A 19,854-nucleotide genomic window follows, 5' to 3' on the forward strand; every position below is an offset into this window, starting at 1 on the left:
CAGCTTGGAGCCGCCTCCTGCACCCTGAATTCCTCATTTCTGGCCCCACCCTGGAGCCCCCACCCCCAGCCAGAGCCCTCACCCCCTCGTGCGCCCCAACCCCAAGTTTTGTGAGGGTTCATGGCCCGCCATACAATTTCTATACCCAGATGTGGCCCTTGGGCCAAAAAGTTTGCCCACCCTTGTGATAAACAGTCCCTGGCAGGAATGTCCAGCTGTGTTGGTGAGAAGGTATCCATGGCTTGTAAATTGAGATAATTGACACCCAGTAATTAAAGGGCAAGGTTAATAGTAGCTTCCTTTCCTGGCACTTTAGGGACTGCTCTCTTTTTCTTTGCTGTTTCATAGAATCATAATCTCTAGCTGAGTGAGAGAACCGGGTGAGATCCCACCCACAGCACATCTATGGCTGGGCTCTTCTTAAGAGATTATTTTCTTATACCATGTGGCCAGTGTAGTATCCTCTTGGATTTTCCTTAAATTTCCTCCTCCCTTGCTTCGCATGACTCAGACTCTTTCTTTTAGGAACGTTTCGCTGCTGCTGTGTGGTATTTTGAAGAGGTACCAGCTGCTTTGTTTACTTTCAGCTGTGGCCTGGTATTTCATTTGCTTCACCTGGAGGAGATCTCTCAAGGGCTTGGTTTGGGTTTTTTCGGTTAAAATGAAGTTTTTAAACAGCAGTCTCAGCATGACATTTTTGGAGTGACGCCACAGGACGTCGGTGAGTTTGTCATTGAAACCTGTCGATGCCGAGGTTTTCTGTAACTGCGTAACCTGTGTGGAGCTGTTGATACTTGCAGGGGTGGCTCTAGCCATTTCGCCGCCCCAAGCACGGCGGCACGCCACAGGGGGCACTCTGCCGGTCGCCGGTCCTGCAGCTTCGGTGGACCTCCCGCAGGGCATGCCTGCGGCAGGTCCGCCGGAGCCGTGGGAGCAGCGGACCCTCCACAGGCACGGCTGCGGGAGGTCCACCGGAGCTGCCTGCCGCCCTCCCGGCGACCGGCAGAGCGCCCCCTGCGGCATGCCACCCCAAGCACGCGCTTGGCGTGCTGGGGCCTGGAGCCGCCCCTGGATACATGCCATCCCAGTCAGTAATACTTTGTTATCTTTAAAGTACATTAGTTTCAGTCAGGCAGGTAGCAAGATGGTGTCAGTGCTTTGGGCGTTCATTGAGCTGCGTGAGACTTGGCACTGGTCACTCTCCTTCCTCCCAGCCACTCCCCACGCAGGCTTTCACGTGGGCAATGGGAGCTTTCAGAGAGCTTGGCTTTAAATTGCACTTCTCTGCTGTGCGTTGACATGGACATCTGGGGAAATACAAACCCATAAAGGAAGACTCTCTTCTCAGAGCTATTAATAACAAGCTTTTGGTGTAGATTTGTTCAACCTGAACAAACCTACCTCAGTGCTTCTTCTTATCACAGAAAATGATGCCCCTCTGCTGGGCCCCGAAATTGCTCGGTTGCTTTTGATTGTCTTGCGTTAATTGAGCAGCAGCTCTGTAGCCTGTGCCGGAGGAGTGTGGGCTGTTTGTTCAGCAAGCAGAGGCACCGGAGTGGATTGTGCATTGGAGCCTTGTTAGCCTGCCTCTTCCATTAGTTAATATTGCCTGCCACTCACGGTTTTATAAATGACCATCTTACTGTCACTGATATTTTTCATTTGCTACTGCATTTCAATGCCTCTGAAGGCATTTAGGAGGCTTGTGAAATGTATAAAGTGATCCTGATCGTATCAAGTATAGAACTGTCTTAAAGGTTCATCAGTAGACCGTGCTGTCTCCTAACATGTCTCTGAAATGCCACGAGAGAACAGAGTGACGTACCCGGGATAGCACAGGCCTCTCCTCAGGATCCCTTTAAGAATAAATTATTTCAGCTTGGAGAGAGCTCCAGCCCATTTGTTCTACGTATGTACAGCCCTCTCTGTGCGGTGCTGATACCCAGGTGGTCAAAAATGCACCACCACCCTCACTCCACCTGCATTCTGCCTGTAATTCCATTTCCACCACGCCTGTGTCTAGCTCTCCAGACCTCTGAGCAACTTCAAACAGCTGCCAGATGTGAAAGCACAAAGCAGCTTTGGATGTTACTCGTTCTTACTGGACTGAGAGAGACTGAGATGAGGGGCGCTATAGGGTACAGTATTTCTAGCACAGTGACAGGTTGATGGCCCAGTATCTCACTCGGAATGAGCTGAGAACGTGCCTTTCCAGGGGTATAAAGCTTTTGATGGATTGTGCGAGATTTAACCTGACAGTGAGAATAGAACATATAGAAAAGGTACTTTAGACAATTTTTTGTTATTTTCAAAATATATTGGGCATCATTTTTGCTCTCCCTCTGCAGCGCGAGCAATTGGACTTATGGCACTAAGAGGGCCTGACTTTACAGGCTGAGGGATATGAAGAATAGTGCCCATAAAAATGTTTACAGTTTTCGCTATCGTTTCCTCTAAACTAGTCTTTCTGAGAGATACGTTGTCACAAACAAACTCCCAGCTGTTGTGGAGTAAAGGTTTTATTGGTCCTGTTTGTGATGGCCTGCAAAGCAGACTCGTGGCTTTACAACGTGCGTGTAAAGGCTCTCACCGCCCCATCGTGTATTTCTTCTCCCTAACAGATATGCGCGCAGCTAAGGACGGCCAGTAATAGTTGGGTCTTAGGCACGTAAATCTCACCAGTGAGAGAGCAGGCCCCACAGTGTCGGTTCTCTGTGACAGATAGCGTTGACCCTGGAGAGCTCACTGGGCTGACTCCTCAGGATTCTGCTGCCAACTGCTGTATTCACCATGGACTCCTGCTGTCCCCCTATGTTGGTGGCTGCTATCCACGTGTTTACAGCTGCACTTTGGAGCTGATCCCTGTGGTCCTGTAAGACTGACGTTTGGGATTGACTACATGTCCCAGGCCTTCACTCCAGCTGGTGCTTGGAGCAAGTGCAGCAGATGGGACAAGGGGGCGTGTGTCCGGTGCCAGTCGCCACGAGAAAAGTCATTGCTGCCCAAGCTGGTGAAGGAGCACAGTGATGGCGGGTGCTGAGAAGAAAGGGCAGAACAGCTGCTTTGGACAAAGGGTAGGAGCAAGGAGCAAGATCCCTCTTCGTTGCTCCTGCTTGGGGGAAAGGGGCAGCACAATGAGGGTGCCAGAAGAGGGGTGACGTTTCAGTGGCTGAACCTCAGAAAGGCGAGCTGCCCAAAGTGAGCCTGCAGCCATCCCTTGGGCATGCTGTCTGGCCCTCTGCATGGGAGCAGGGCACTCCCCGTTCTCTCCTAGGGGCGGGAATTCCTGCTGCCAGCAAGAGCTCAGCCTGCTCCCATGCTGGTTGAAGTTTCGCCTCTTAATTGGGAAAGCACCTGGCTTTGATTCTCCCTCCCTTCTTCCTGCTGTTACTGGTGGAATGGGAGGTGAAAGTTAGGTTGTGCTTTAGCTGCCAAGTGTGTGTTACAAAGGGCAGTGGTGCCAGGGCTAGGCTTGATGTGACCCTGAGTCAGGCGACCAGCCTGGTGGCAACTTGCCTCAGAGCTCCCACCTTCTCTGTTTTCAAATATCTGAATCCCAAGGAAAGGAGAGCGATTTCGGGCTTGTCCACACTTGAAGATTAATTCAGATTAAAGTAAGGTGTGAATTTAAAGAGCAGCAGCTATTCCGGAGAAACTGCATGTGTAGACAAGCCCGCAGAGTGGTCAGCGCAGATAGTGAGAGTTAAAAGGAGCCCAGCAATGGCTGGGTTCAGTAATTAAACCTAGATTAGATGGTCACCCGAGGCGAGGCAGGAGCAGCTGTGAGCTCCTCTCTCTGCTTACAGAGCTTTGAGCAGGGGGTATTTAAAAATCCCCCTCAGCAGGGATGAATGAGCCCGGCATCGCTTGCTGAGTGTTGTTTAGTGGGTAAGCTTGAGTCAGTGCTAGTGCCCTGCCCTGCTGTGCAGCCCAGACTCCCCCAGCAGCAGCACTTCTCAGCGTGTCTGGGAGGGTATCCACCCAGCAGAGCATCTCTGAGGCTCCGAAGAGGCCGGAATCCCTCCCTCACCCACTGGGAGGTTGATATGTGCAGCTGACGCCCCCACGCCTGCAGAAGCTGTCACCTGCCCCTTGTATTTAAGCCCTGTACAGAGTGGCTCTTTGGGGGCTACCACAATCCCACCGATAAATGGAGGTGAGCAGGAGGTACTGGGCTCTCCTGGAGGGGCCCAAGGAGAGCCCTGTCCTTAGATGTCCCTGGGCATTTTACCACTCAGCTCTCGGGTTCAGGATTTTGGCTCCCTAAAGACATGCTCCTGCACATATACACTTACACTCGCTCTGCATCTGATTGACACGGGAGCAGGCTAATCCTGTGTGGGTTTGGACTTACCACCTGGAAGCCTTGTCTCTCTCCAGTGGTGTGCATGGCACTGAGAGCGTGAGCGCGCACTGGGTGGGACTTTTCCGGTACCCGCCCATCCCAGCCCTGGGAAAGCTTGTGGTGCCGAGGGGTGTGGCCCTGTGTGCCTTCCTGTGGGCACTGGAATGTCCAGCCCAGAAAGCGCGATCCCTGGATCCTGGATTGTTGTGTGGTGGATGCTAAGAGTGCGATGCTGTGGGGCTCTTTAAACCCCAAGAAAATTATTTTTAAACTGCTAGTGGGGGGAGGGCCCCGGCATTTTTCTCTCACCCGGATCACTGTCTCCCATTCCTATAGCATGGTCCTAGATTGGTCTCTCTTGTACCCCATGAAGTTACGGATGGAGCCTAACATCATTTCCTATCTGTGCTTCATCACAAAATCCTTTCCTCGTCTTTGCTTTAGTCATGCACCAAAGATGCACAGGTCAGTGTCCCATGTGCAGGTCTGACTCAGGCACCTGGAATCAACATTGAACTTGTGTGGAAGATTCCTTTGTCCCATGTGCCTATGGGCAGGGGTCATTGCAGATAACCAGGCACTCTCTTGCACAAATGCTTGCTTTTGATTTGGTGATAGTTAAGGCTACGTTTTAGTCACGGGTATTTTTAGTAAAAGTCACAGACAGGTCAGGGGCAGTAAACAAAAAACCATGGCCCATGACCTGTCCATGACTTCTACTATATACCGCTGACTAAATATTGGGGGGAGGGGTTCCTGGGGGTGCCACGGGTGCTGTGGGGGGGACGGCCCAGGTGCTGGTGGAGAGCGTGGCCTGGGACCCCTGCTGGTGCTGGAGGGAGACAGCAACAGCCCGGGACCCCCCTTTGGTGCTGGAGTGGGAGCGGGCAGTGATGTGCAGCTCAGGACCCACACTGGTGCTGCAGGGGGAGGGAGGGTTGATGGGGCTCCGCATCTCCCCCACCCCAGCAGCAGCAGTGTTTGGGTGTGGGTTGGGGCACAGGATGGGGTGAGGTGGTGCTTACCTGGGGGACATCCCCGTCGCTCAGCTCCTACGTGGAGGCATTGAATCATAGACTCGTAGACTTTAAGGTCAGAAGGGACCATTACGATCATCTAGTCTGACCTCCTGCACAACGCAAGCCACAGAATCTCACCCACCCACTCCTGTAACAAACCTGTGTCTGAGCCATTGAAATCCTCAAATCATGGTTTAAAGACTTCAAGGTGCAGAGAATCTTCCAGCCAGTGACCCTTGCCGCATGCTGCAGAGGAAGGCGAAAACCCCCCAGGGCCTCTGCCAATCTGCCCTGGAGGAAAATTCCTTCCCGACCCCAAATATGGCGATCAGTTAAACCCTGAGCATGTGGGCAAGACTCACCAGCCAGCACCCAGGAAAGAATTCTCTGCAGTAACTCAGATCCCACGCCATCTAACATCCCAGCACAGACCATTGGGCCTATTTACCGCTAGTAGTCAAAGACGAATTAATTGCCAAAATTAGGCTATCCCATCATACCATCCCCTCCATAAACTTATCAAGCTTAGTCTTGAAGCCAGATATGTCTTTTGCCCCCACTTTTCCCCTTGGAAGGCTGCTCAAGAACTTCACTCCTCCGATGGTTAGAAACCTTAGTCTAATTTCAAGTCTAAACTTCCTGATGGCCAGTTTACATCCACTTGTTCTTGTGTCCACATTGGTACTGAGCTTAAATAATTCCTCTCCCTCCCTGGAGAGAGCCATCATATCCCCCCTCAGCCTTCTTTTGGTTAGGCTAAACAAGCCAAACTCTTTGAATCTCCTTTCATAAGACAGGTTTGCCAGGCAGCTCTGCGCACTGCCCCCACCCCATTCACCAGCTTCACAGCTCCCATTGGCCAGAAACTGCTGGTGGAGGCAGCACGCAGAGCTGCCTGGCCACGCCTCTGCCTAGGAGCTGAGAGAGGGGGATGTCCTCGCTTCCAGGGAGCCCCCCAGGTAAGCGCCACCCAGAGCCCTCCTCACCCCGTCCCGTGCCCCAACCCTCTGCCCCCTCCCACACCCAAACTCTGCTGCTGCCAGGGTGGCCTGAGACTGCCCCAGCAGCGGCCAGTGCAACTGGTACAGGAACTGCTTGAGCTGTCCCCAGGCTAGGCACACTGGCCGCTGCAGAAGTCACAGCGGTCACTGAAAGTCACGGAATCCGTGACTCTCTGTGACAAACTCGCAGCCTTAGTGATAGTTTAATGCTAAATCTTTGGATCAAGTTAATTACGTGATATTTTGCTTAGCGTGTTCTGTGTAAACACTTAAACAACCCAGCAAAGACTAAATATTCAGTGTGGTATTAAATTAAAGCCCTTTGGGGTTTCAACCTCCCCAGACTGAACATCTGCTTTCACATGGCAGATAGCAAGGTGCTGGGCTTTAAGGACATCTGGCTGTGCGCCGAGGGAATTTAATTGTTTACCACTGTTTGTGTATCTCCCTTCGCAGTTTAGTCTATGCCACGCTATACTGTGGTGTATCTCCTGTGAGCTAAGGTGCAATATGTGTTGTGGTTGTGTCAGTGCTGTTGTTGCTTGTTATTGAATGCTGGCTCTGGTGCCTTTCTGTTTAGGCTCTGTATGTATGTATGCCTTTTGTCTTTGAAAATCAATGGAGTGCATATAAAAAAAAAGAACTCGTTTTCAGTGATACCTTTCAAAAAACCTCCTATGTTTGCTGGTACGCGGGAGGTTTCTAGGGAGGCCAGACTGGGAGACAAAATATGGCTTATGCTCTTAATAAGCCTCAGTAGCTTTTTCCCTTTAGAAAGCCCTGGCTGCCCCTCACATCCAAACACAGAAGCAACATTCTAGGGGGTTGTTTTGTTTACAGCAGATGTTGCCTTGTGCTGTAGAATCTTGATGTACAAACAGGCGGGAAGTGTCTTGGGGATTCTCCCGAGATCTTAGGAAAGGATGTTTAAGATTAGTCACCAAATGGTCCTAGTTTGTGCTGCAAATGTGGAACTTTAAAATAAAAGAGACAATCAAAATATCTTCCTATTAGTGCTTCTCTGACAGTAGGTAAAATATGGGGAGGGTGGGATCCCAGTGAAAGGAATGTAAAAATGGAAGTATGGTGGGGTCAAAATCTTGTGGGACTTTGGGGGAACTGTGGGGCCTGGTAGGTTTAAAATGTTCCAGTGAGTGGAAGGGTCAGATTAGCAGGCGAGGAGAGGATTTGCTTGAGTTCTGCTCTCAAACTAGAGAAAATAGGGGCCTGCTGAAAATAATTGAATTTTTAGTGCTTTTAAGGATCCTTCATGTTTTCCGGGCTCTCTCTTCCCGTGGAAGCGTGTCCTTTTTTAGTGCTGTTCAGGCTTAGTAGAGTACAGTACATCTTGCCACGGAAGTGAGTAAATGAATTCTGTCCTGCACTTGTTTGCTGAATGCTTGTTCTGGAGCTTCCTCAGTTTTTCAGCACAGGCTACCTAACGTATTCAGCCAAGCCTACCTGTGAACATACGGCAGCAGCACACTGAATTGGCCTTTCCTTTCCAATCTATTGTATCTGTGCTTTTAACAGTTCAGCATTGTGATGCTTTCATTTATAATATAGCGGTAAGCCACGCCAGCGCGTGCATCACTCATCTCTCGCACACCTCCGATGCCTTCTGCTGCCTGAAGTCCATTGGGAGCTTCCTAATGCACAGCCTGGCATTGCTCTTCGTGGTTAGATGTAAAGTTTACATTCGTTTGTTTCTAATAACCTCTTTAACACCAGTTTTTGGGGCAGGGAGAGATTTGTAATGGATTTTTCCATTGGGAAGACTCATGCCTAGTAGAAAGGAGAAGTGTGTTTCTTTGTGCTCTTTTGACAATTTGTATTGTTTAGTATGTTTGTTTGTTTTTAAGGTGTCTTGGCCTATTTGGCCCTGGTGTTGGCTGCATGTCAGTGTAGCATGCAGAACACATCTCTCTTCTTGCATAAAGACAAACCCCTACTGTTAGAGTTTATTAACAACAACAGATTGAGCTTACATATCAGTGAAAATCATGGGCATGTCCCAAGGCAATTGATTCAAACAGAGTTAAATTTAGCAGCTGCCCCTGTTGCTGCAATGAGTGCTCGTTATAGAGTCTAGAGTACTTCGGGGGTTTTGCAAGTTTCTCAGGCCATGTCTATACGTGCAGCCACTGCAGCATGTCTGGTGAAGAAGCTCTGTGCCGACAGGAAAGAGCTCTCCCATTGGCATCAAACCCCACCTCCACGAGCGGCATAAGCTATGTCGGCGGGAGATGCTCCCCCGCCAATATAGCGCTGTGCACCCAAGTGCTTATGTCGGTGTAACATGGTGCTCAGGGTGGAATACTCACACCTGAGCGACGTAGATTTTGCTGACATCAGCCATACTGTGGACAGAGCCGCAGTGGGGGAGTCGGGCTGATGCTCTCCAGCTGAGGCACTGCTGTCACCAGGACTATGATCCCATTACGGTGTGAACTGTAACTCATCAGTCTGTTGTGTGTTGTTTCCTGTTGCAGAAGATCACCTCCCAGCCGGTTTTCCAACCATTGACATGGGCCCGCAGCTGAAGGTGGTAGAAAAGGCCCGCACAGCCACTATGCTCTGCGCTGCCAGTGGCAATCCCGATCCTGAAATCTCTTGGTTCAAGGACTTCCTTCCTGTGGATACAGCAACTAGCAATGGGCGAATCAAGCAACTCCGTTCAGGTAAGGCCGCAAAGCAAGTAAGGCTTCCCTTCTCCTTCGCTCTTCCCTCCCGGCCTCTTGCCATTATAGCTTTTTGCATATTACTCTGAAGTGCAGCTATGCACCTAAACCCAGACGTTAACTTTGTCCCCGTTATGATATAAAAACCAGCCTTTGGGGGCCAGTTTTCTCTGGCAGGATATCATGGCCTGCTAGAGATTGAGATTAGCACAGACATGCCTTTGGGCACATCACACCGATTCCTCTGTCAGTGGGGATGTTGGCTGAGGAGGATAGCTCATAATGAGGCTGCCTCAGATCCAGGGCAAGGTCAGACACTTCACCCCAGCTCAGCAGGCGCTCAGATCCTACGGTGATGAGTGCAGTGTAGGAACATCTCTAGAACAGAACAGAGACCACAGCACACAGGATGCTAGAGTCAAGGACCAGAGGCTGCTACATCATGGCCCAGAGCTTTCAAGACAACTCTCTTTTTTCTCTTGAAGTCTTCACCAGTCTCCAAATTCTACAGAACAAGGATAAAGAAAAATCAAGAAGCTGAGTAGCAAATAAATGACTGGTCTGTAGATTTCAAGAACAGAAACATGGTTACCAGGATGCACTTTCTTATTTCTTATTTAACGAGTTAAATACAAGAATGTGCAATACATGCTGCAGACCTCTCTCCAACACTCTGGCACAAACTAGTCTGCCCCAATGCAAGGAAATGCACTTGGGCCTCAATAATGATCTCTTGCATTTCTGTCATGCCTTTCCATCTTCTAGGATCTCAAAGCCCTTTACAAAATTAAACTATATAAAAGGATTGCTTAATCTGTTGCTCAAGTGCAGCCACATCTGGGGTGAAACACAGCAGCTGTTTAACAACGCATAGCAGCACTACACCACAGGGCTGGAAGTAAGGAAGCCTATGAAAGCGCAGAAGGGTGTGGCGTTGATATGGATGCCTTCTGACTAGAAAGATCCTTTGTCGCAATAAGTTAATGCAGCCTGTGTTGCCTGCCTGTGGTATCTACTGGCACCCAAAGGCATTGCCTTGTCCAGTGCAGCCAAGGCATTCCTATGTTCTCTCCTTATAACATGGACATTTAATGTGTGCCCTCTCTGTGCAAGCCCTCTGTGGTGCTGTCTCTTGTGCTAGCATGAAACAGCCTTTAACTGGGAGAGTGGGTAATTAGCAACCTCTGTCGCCTACATTAGAACTTAGCCTGGCATTCGGGTTTCACCTAGGTATGCGAGTGAGCACTAATTACACTAATACATTTCCAGCTTAGGAAATTTCACAGTGACCTTTAGCTTTTCTCCCCCACAAACCTGGTTTAATCTTGATATGTTTGTGCTGAAAGAAAATACCACACTCGTTAATTATTCTTGGAGGTATTAGGAAAGCAGCAGTAGGAAAGTGCCTATGGATATTTTGCTTTTCATAACTGACTAAATCAGCATCCGCAGGTAAAACTGTAAATGAGCGAGGCAGCTCTGATGCACTTGCTGTCTGCATCTTCTTAATGGGCACTTGTCCATCTCCTGTCTGCTGGGCGAGCTTGGAGAGACAGCTAGAGTGTAAAAACTATAAGCCCTGTTTTGTTTCCTTTTTCCTGTTCTCAAGCGACATCTCAATTGAATTTCACTGGGGATTCAAACTCTAGAATTTGACTGCTTGTTGAAGACACTATAATTACTAAGGGAGGCATCAAGGGAACCTTTTAGAAATCAATGAGCAACACACACCCTCAGCCCTGTGAGAGAAATTGATTAGATTTTAGTGTCATTTCAGCACAGCAGACTTCCACGTGCGGCTGAGGGGTTTGTTTTTAGGGGTGGGGAAGGAAGATCCAAAGCCAAGGTTAGGATGAAGATTCTCCCCCCTCCTAACAAAAGTGGGAATCAAATAATTTACACCAGGTGGCTCTGGCTCTCCTGGGTCAGAATTTAGTGGCTGCCAGCTTGTGTGGTCATTCCTGTAAGTACAATTTGAGCTAGAACTGGGCGTGGAATATCGATCCTTCCTTGCCCTCTGCAGTCATCCTGTTTGTAGCAGTGTAATAGGTCAGGCAGTCCCTGATCCAATCCACCAGCTGCTATTAGAGACTCCAGCAGAATTTGATAATGAAGGAAAGTTGTTTTTCAGAGGAAAATAAATGTAAACAAGCATTTCGTTATAAAGTATTAATCTTCCTACATAAAGGAGTCTCTGCTCCCTTTAGAGCAAAATCATCTGATACAACAGTATCTCCCAGGCAGCCTGGTGTCAGCTCAGACTGTCTCAGTCTGAGCACAAACTCATTTCATTTAATTTAATTAAAACTAATAAGCCCCAGACCGATGGAATGTAGTTAAAATAGTTGCATATAAAGAGTAAAGTCTAGCCGTTTCAGATACGTGATTTCCTAAGCAAAGTCTTCACCCAACACACAGTCGTTTGCTATATATTATTTTCCAAAAGGGCCAGAGTTCTACCTCAGACATATTGAATGTCAGTCTGAAAATGCCAACGCTGCTTTAGAAATCTAAATTCTCTCTTGTGAGAGAGCGAATTTTTTCCCCTTTATTTCTTCAGGCTCCTGGTACAGTATGAACAGCTAGATAGATAAGTCAGATAGTTAGAAAAGGTGCTTTCCTCTGACACTCCTATTTATACGGGCTGGCAGCACTCTAGGGGGCTTCAGACAGAAGCTTTGAAATAATGTGCAGTCAGACCATGTACACTCAAGATGGGCTCGCCTCTGTCCAGCAGTTTCTAGTCTTCCTCTGACAGGGGTCCTGGAGAGCATGTGCATTGCGAGGAACACCAGTCGTAGCCTTAGGCAGTTTCAGTTCCATAACACTACCAGCTGGAGTCTTTGTCAGAAAGAAAACTCCTATTCATGTGTGTCCCGGGTGTCGTTCCTGCCACTTGTCTGTTGTTTATATACATACGTATGTGCATTTTATAGTTAGCCTGGCTCTTTAGGTTCTTTTTATAAAAGGAATGTATCCTCACCCAGGAACAAAATCTTTCTGTTCCTTAATGTCAAGTCTTGTGTATTATCGCAAATTGGGGTGGGGCTATTCCACATACACACAGTTGGTCTACAGAGTTCAACACAGCAGTAGGTACAAGATCTTCTCTAGCTTGTCAGATAGACAATCCAGGATCAAGACAAGGGACTCAGATCCAACCTTGCTGTATTAAACATTTCTGGTACTAAACTTACCAGTATCTCCTTCCTCTTGTGGTAAGTAGGCTTTGCAACAAACCAATCACTCAGAAAGACCCAAGTGTTTCTGTCCTGGAAGTACATAATCATGGACAAAAGTTGCAGGTTGTAAGGCCTGGTCTGCACTGGAGAAATTTACCCTGACTGCTAACCATTTTAAAACTACAAGGAGTCCGATGCATCTGAAGAAGTGAGTTTTTTTACCCACAAAAGCCTATGCCCAAATAAATCTGTTAGTCTTTAAGGTGCCACCGGACGCCTTGTTGTTTTTGTGGATACAGACTAACATGGCTACCCCCTGATACTTGACATTTTAAAACTGGCTCTGCTAAACTGATTTTAAAATGGCTGGAGATATAGTATTCTAGGTGGTTTTAAAACAGGTTCAGGCAACCAGGAGCCTAGTCTACATTATGGCTCCAACTGGTTTTAAAATAGATTTAGGGGAATTTATTTTCAAACTACTTAGTGATTTGGAGACAATTTTCCCAACGTAGACCAGGCCTAAGCATTTCTATTGATGCTCAGGAGCTCAGTTTGAATTTTAGGGTCTTCAGCAGCGAACCTTTAATTCAGTACAGATCTCTGAAGGACCCTCTTGCAAAATATATGGTATTCAGACCTTTCAACCTCTTAGTCACTTCCAACACATGCCTTCAGGATTCATATTCAGGGAAGCGTTTCTGCCTTGCTCATGAGAAAATTGTCTGATAAAATGAAAAAAAAAAAAAAAGAAAGCAGTGTTGGAACCAGATGTTTCATTTGTCCTGAATGCTAACAAAGAATCATAGGTGTAGGACTGGAAGGGACCTCGAGAGGTCATCTAGTCCAGTCCCCAGCTCTGAGACAGGACTAAATATTATCTAGAACATCCCTGACAGGTGTTTGTCTAATCTGCTCTTTAAAACACGTTAGACAAACAAAGTCTTTCTCCCCCGACCCCCACAGAGGTTAGAGGAGGAAATGTTTCACTGACACTGTTTTGTGATGCCAAAAAATCTGCATCTGTTAAACAACTTTGTTTAACAAGAGTCATCCTGTGATGATGTATTTTAATTCATAGTGACTAGAACTGTGTCCTGGACCTGGCGATTGCTAACAGGCAGCTAATTTGATATTCAAGTTATGAAACATGGCTCTGCAGAAGACCTCCAGTCACTCTCTGTGTAAGTTTGATGCCCCATTCCATGGTGGCCGTGTATGCGGCTGCTTAACCAGATTATCCCAGGATAGTTACGCACTCTGAGTTGTTAGCAAACATGTTCTCTCCAGGTATGCTGCTTCACATAGATGCCTACTCTTCAGATGTTACTTGTGATTGACAGTCTAGAGGCTGTTGCTATTGTCAGATCACTGGAGCACTCAGCCAGCTGAGAAAGTAGCTGCAAGAAGCTGAGCACTGCTTCTCCCCCTTACATTACAATAATGCCCAAAAGCCCCAGTCAGGCTTGGGGCCCTTTTGCATTGGGCATTGCACAGACGCACCGGAGGGGATAGTCCCTGTCCCAAACAGCGTCCCGAATCCAAGAACATTACAATTGTTTATTTCATCGAGTGTGGAAGGTGCTCAGAGTCTGGCAGGAGACTCTTGCCTCCTGTCAAGATCAGGCTGTAAATCCAGAAAGCAGATGGGCATCTGGCTGTAAAGAAGAACTGCAGAACAGCACGCCAAGAGGCAAGGAGGCACAGTCCAGAAGGACACAGTTCCCCATGTGAAGGGTGTGAGCTCCCTCAGGAGTGGGCTGAGCAGACACATGGCCCAGACAACACCGCTGCCAGCAGACAGACAAACCGTTTAGAGAGATGAACTACAGAGTAAGAATTTGTCGTTCTTGGAATGTTTGTCCATGTGGCTGTCAGTGCATGAGGTGTATGCACACACCAGTAAAGCTCTGAAGGACCACAGTTACTGTGCAAGGTGAGTAACCCTCTCTCTTGTTGTCACATTCCCTGACAATAGCTTGCCTTAAATAGGGCTTCATTCGAAACTAGCCAACATCAGCTGAACTGAGCTTTCTGGGATGAGAGTATTGCTAAACCCAGCCCCCTGCTACATTCAGCGTGACACACTCGGAAAATGGAGGGGCGGGGGGTTACTTCCGGTGGGGATTTAAGGGTGAACTATGTGTCAGTGAAGAAGTACTGGATTGACAGCCTTAAGGCGAGTCTGTGTCAACAGAAATCAGCCCCTCATTCTCCACCAGTGGGAAGTGCTAGGACCACCCAGCCACTGGTGTTTCTGCTCTGGGTGGAGCCATCGGTCCCAGCAGTAAAAACACTAATGTCCTGTCCGCACTAATGCCTCCGTCATCGCTGTGGTGGCTGCAGCTGCACCAGTGGGGAATTATGGGTCAGGCAAGGCCACAGAGACTGATGTCTACACTTATCTAGAGAACGGGTACAACACAGACAGTGGCAGTGCCCGCTTCCCCTACACTCTCCTGCCAACGTGCATCAACCTGCACCTCCAGCAAGAGAGAGGGCCCAGGCTCCATGTCCACTGAGTCCTGGCTAATTTAGTGCCAGTTAGTGAGGTGGTGAACTGAGAAGTTCTCCTCACTTACGATGAGCCCTTCAGTGCACACAAAGGACTAGGCTGAAAGCTTGTAACTAGGATGCCCTTTGTCATAACCCTGTCTGGCTATCACAGGACACAAGCTGGGCTCAGTTATTAATCTTTTCAAGTGTTTGTCATGCTGCCAGCTTCATGGTCTGTGCTGTAATTAAGCCCTTTTGGGGTACGAGGGGAATTGGCCTTATCCTGTGATTTTGAGGACTTCTTGCCTGCGTTCTTTCTGTCACGCTGAGCATCCCAGAGGAAGGTGTTACAGGAGCACCTCGAATGCCATTTTCCACAGACATCCCCACATCAGTGTTCCTCTGAGTGGAGAAGGAAAATGTCCCAAGCCTGGCAGGGTAACTAGGCCCTTGGATGAATATTGTTCTTCAGCACGGTGAGCCTCCTGCTTACGCTGCTAGGCCAGGGGGATTGAGCTGTAATGCAGGCAGAAGATGAGCCCATTGCACTTAGCTTGAGGGAATCTGTTTCAAGTGCACACTTGCTCCTGGAGCTCTGTGTAGACAATTGCGTATCAGAGAAAAGGGCCTAGCTACTGTGGTGGATAGATTTAACGACTGGCTTCAAATCTCCGTGGTGCCAGCATAAAACTATAAACCCCACTTCAGCCGGCCCAGAGCAGGGAAGGGTTTCCTGGGTTCTGCTCCAGGGATGTGTTGTCTGTGTCGTTTCCATGTCTGTGTGGGGAGTGACCATCTGTGCTGAGGCTTTTTATATGGGGGTGGAATAGGCAGAGAAAACCAACGGCTTCAGAGAAAGCTGAGTACTTCCAAACTCTGCACCTGGGCAATGAGAAATAACCCTCTGCTCCCTGCCTGTGCAGCATCAGTGCTGTGCAAGTATCTCTGGTTATCCCTGTTCTGTCCAGGGTAGCGGCAGTTACCAAGATAGGCAGCAGATTTACTATGGCAAAGGAGAGATTACCCACAACTTCAGCGACAGCAAGATCTTCCCTGATGCTTCACTCATCTGTGGACAAAAATATAACCAGCCATAGAGTTAAAATGGAGTAATGTCATCTCGGCTGAGGAGATGGCTATAATGAGCAGTCAGAATTGTTATTCCTGATTCGAACAAGGCCGCTGCCTAAAGGAACAGTAGTTAGGAGAGAGATAATAAGTGTAAATATTTTAATTACTTTTTCGAGGCAAGTTAAACATGCTTAAAATCTGCCTTCTTTGTATTTACAGAAACTCTTTGAGTGTCTTTCTTTATTTCCCATTGGGTGAGCATTGTTGTGGATAATGGAATGGGGAGCTGTAAATCTGAGATACACAGCACTCGTGTATGCATACTGGTATTTATTAATCAATACACTGAACATGATTTGACACTCTGTGTCCTGTTTAACCCTGTTTTTCTGTCTGTTTAAATTCCTCAGTTTTCTTTGGTAAGTGCTTGGTATTCAGATTTTACAAATCTGCATAAAACCAACACCTACCATGAACTGCCTACAGATTAGATATGCATGAATCTCTCCCTTGTACTAACAGCCTTCATATGTGCAAAATAAGATCAAGGGGACAAAACTGGGGATTAGAGGGGTTCACTGCCAGTTTGCCTACCTGAATTTCCAAACACTTGAATCTATATATTGTTTATTAACCACATAGTAAACTCAAGGCATAATGCTCCACATGCTAATCTTAAACCCAATGATAAAACAAATTTGTGCTGACTGAGGCGTCAAGTCAACTGGACCTCGTTACCGAAAGCCCTCCTTATAAGATGCACTACATTACAGCGTGTAAAAGTGATCTTCAGCTCCCTTACAAGGAGGGTAAGGATTCCTTCCTCCAGCTACTGGGAGGCGTAGCTGGTGGGCCATCATTTCATCACTGGGATTAGTAGAAATTCTTTGTCGTTTTGTCTGAAAGTATTTTCTATATAAAGTTAGTTCTTCTTCGAGTGGTTGTTCATGTCCATTCAAAGTAGGTGTGTGCACGCCGCATGCACACCAGCCGGAAGATTTTCCCCTAGCAGCGTCCGTAGGGTCGGCCCTTGCGCCCCCTGGAGTGGCGCCACTACAGTGCCCTATAAAGGGGCCCGCCGACCCTCCATCCCCTCAGTTCCTTCTTACCGCCGGTGACGGCTAGCTGGAACTTCTCTTGCGCATAGCAAGTTTGCAGTGTCCTATCCTTATGTTTAGTCCGTGTATACAGTTACATTATAGTTAGTTTACTTAGATCGTTGTATATAGTTCTTCGTAGTTGGGGGGTCCCCCCCGTCAAGTTTTTGTCGCCCGCTGGGGCATGCCCGGGTCCCCCGGGTTTAAACTCTGCAAGGACTGTGGGAAATTCATGCCCAAGAGTGACCCGCACTCTGCTTGTTTGAGGTGCCTCGGAGAGAGCCACCAAAAGGACCGGTGCTCTATCTGCAGAGGCTTCCGCCCGAGAACTCTCAAGGACAGAGCTCAAAGACTTAGAGCCCTCCTGATGGAGGCCCTGCGGCCACCTTCGGACCCGGAACCGGCCAAGGCGGTGCCCAGCACGTCTTCCTCGATGCGGAGGGCACCGGCATTAGGACTTAGGGCCCAGCCCAAGTCGTCAAAGACCCGGTACCGGATGGAGTCGGGTCATAGGAAGTCGGCCTCAGTGCGGCACCACTCACCGTCGCTGGTGCCCGCCAAGAGGAGAAAGCCGGTGAGGGAACGGTCACCCCACCAGGATCCGAGGCCGATGCCGTCCGCGGGTGCAAGCGGACAGGCTGGGCTACAGCCCTCGGCGGCTCCGTTGACTCCCGCACCGCAGAGAGGGCAGTCGAGTCCGGACCGGCCTAGATCCCCGGACCTCAGCGGAGACTTGCGCCTCCCTTCGACTCCAGAGGCGTTCGAGGCGGCCTCAGATTTGATGGGACTCCCAGCGCCGGCCTCCCCGCACCGTAGGGAGGTGCCTACCGCGGCCCGTCCCCCAGTACAATCGAGGGGCAAGCCGGCCATGCTGTCGCCTCCCTCCCTGCACCGCGCCGTTAAGGCGGCACTGGACCAGATAAGAGGCTCCCCGCTGCCTCAGCACTGCTCTCCAACGGTACCGGGTGCTGCTCCCCCCAGGTCCTCGTACTCAGAGACCTCAGACTCAGAGGCAGACTCCTACCGCTCCAGCCGGTCGCGGAGCAGGAGATCGGTTTCGGGGGCAAGCCACCAGCGTTACCCACAGTGGCAGCAACAATGGCAGCCGCCCTCGCAGTGGCCGTTTTGGACTCCCTGGGCCTACCACCAGTCGGTAGGCCAGGCGTTTGGTCCTCGATCAAGGTCGGCCTCGGTCTCCTCGGCGTCGGTGGCCCTGGCGCAGCTGCCTCCTCCACCGGCACCATCGCCAGGCAGGGGTGTGCCATTTCCAAGTTCAGCACCCCCTAACCGGGCACCGGCAGCGGCTTCAGTTTGGGCTCTGCAGGCACCGCCCGATACGCCAAGCCGCTCACTGGCGACCCCGGTACCAGTCGCGGTGCCGCATTTAGAATCGGAACCGGCACCGCAACCATAGTACCGTGTGCCGCAGGACCCCGAAGGGCTGCATGCACCGGAGGAAGGACCGATCCATGTAATTTCCTCGTCTTCCTCCCCGGACGAAGCGGTCTCGGGCACGGCTGCGGCACCGGCCCTAGAGGACACTTGAATCCTCCAACAATTGCTCCGGCGAGCAGCTCAGAGCCTCGCAATCCAAGCTGAGGAAATCGAGGTGGACGCGGACCCTGTAGTAGACATCCTGGCTCCCTCAGGGCCATCCAGGGTGGCTCTCCCGCTGATAAAGACGATAGCGGATAGGTCCCGCACCTTATGGCAAACGCCAGCCTCACTGGCCCCCACTGCCAAGAGAACGGAGCGGCGCTATTTCGTCCCCTCTAAAGGGCACGAACACCTGTACACCCCCCCCCCCACCCTCCCCAGACTCCCTGGTAGTGGATGCGGCCAACCAGCGGGAGTGTCAAGGGTTTCAGGGGTCAACACCAAAGAGCAGGGACGCTAAAAGACTCGAGCTCTTTGGTAGAAAGGTGTACTCCACAGCGGGCCTACAACTCCGCATTGCCAACCAACAGGCGGTTGTAAGCTGATATGGTCACAACACGTGTTCAACCGTGTCGAAGTTTACAGAGCTCCTTCCCCAGGACTCGAGGTCAGAGTTTTTGGCCCTAGTGGAGGAGGGGAAGCTGATCTCCCGAGCCTCTCTCCAGGCCGCCTTAGATGCGGCGGACTCAGCCTCGCGCACCCTGGCCACGGGCCTGGTCATGCGGCGGGGAGCCTGGCTCCAGGTCTCGGGTCTGCCCTATGAGGTCCAGCAGACAATCCAAGATCTCCCCTTCGAGGGGCAGATGTTATTTTCGGAAAAGACAGACAAACGTCTGCACAGCCTAAAGGACTCGAGGGCCACACTTCGCTCGCTGGGCCTGCATACCCCTGCGACCCAGCGCAGACAGTCTAGGCCGCAGGCGGCCCCCCGCCCATACCAGCCACAGACTCGCCGGGAGCTGGGACGCAGGCGGGGCAGAAATGGCAGGAGGCGCCACCAACGCCACCCCTCCGGCCAGGCGTCCAGTCAATCCAGACCACCATCGGGGCCTAGACCCCCTATTTGATGGTACGGTCGAGGGCTACCTACCTATCGAGACTCTGGATCCTTCTACCCCTACCTTTGGGTCACGTCTGACCCCCTTCTACCGTGCCTGGTCCCGGATCACGTTGGACAGCTGGGTGCTCCACACGGTAGAGAGGGGGTATTCTATCGAGTTCTCCTCCCTCCCGCCCCACCAGCCCCCCTCCCCGTCCCTCTTCAGGGACCCATCTCACGACCAACTTCTAACTCAAGAAGTGAAGTCCCTCACAGAGGCAGGGGCAGTGAAGGAAGTCCCTCGGGAGCTCAGGGGCAAAGGCTTCTACTCCCGGTATTTCCTAATACCGAAGGCAAAAGGGGGCCTGAGACCCATCCTAGACTTGCGGCGGCTGAACAAGTTTGTGCGAAAGCTCAAGTTCCACATGGTCTCCCTGTCCTCGATTATTCCCTCCTTGGATCCAGGAGATTGGTATGCCGCCCTCG

General features: G+C 50.1%; 1 protein-coding gene across 7 annotated transcripts in view; it reads left to right on the top strand.

The window, feature by feature from the left end:
- Positions 1-19,854, top strand: part of PTPRF (protein tyrosine phosphatase receptor type F) — a 411,971-nt gene that overhangs the window by 271,505 nt on the left and 120,612 nt on the right. For all 7 annotated transcript variants that reach the window (XM_045026633.1, XM_045026635.1, XM_045026634.1 and 4 more), the window contains exon 5: positions 8,858-9,046. In XM_045026633.1, the coding sequence (XP_044882568.1) occupies positions 8,858-9,046 (189 nt within the window). The remainder of the gene's footprint in view (positions 1-8,857; positions 9,047-19,854) is intronic.

The sequence above is a fragment of the Mauremys mutica genome, chromosome 8 (assembly GCF_020497125.1).
Source record: "Mauremys mutica isolate MM-2020 ecotype Southern chromosome 8, ASM2049712v1, whole genome shotgun sequence".
NCBI classification, from domain to species: Eukaryota; Metazoa; Chordata; order Testudines; family Geoemydidae; genus Mauremys; species Mauremys mutica.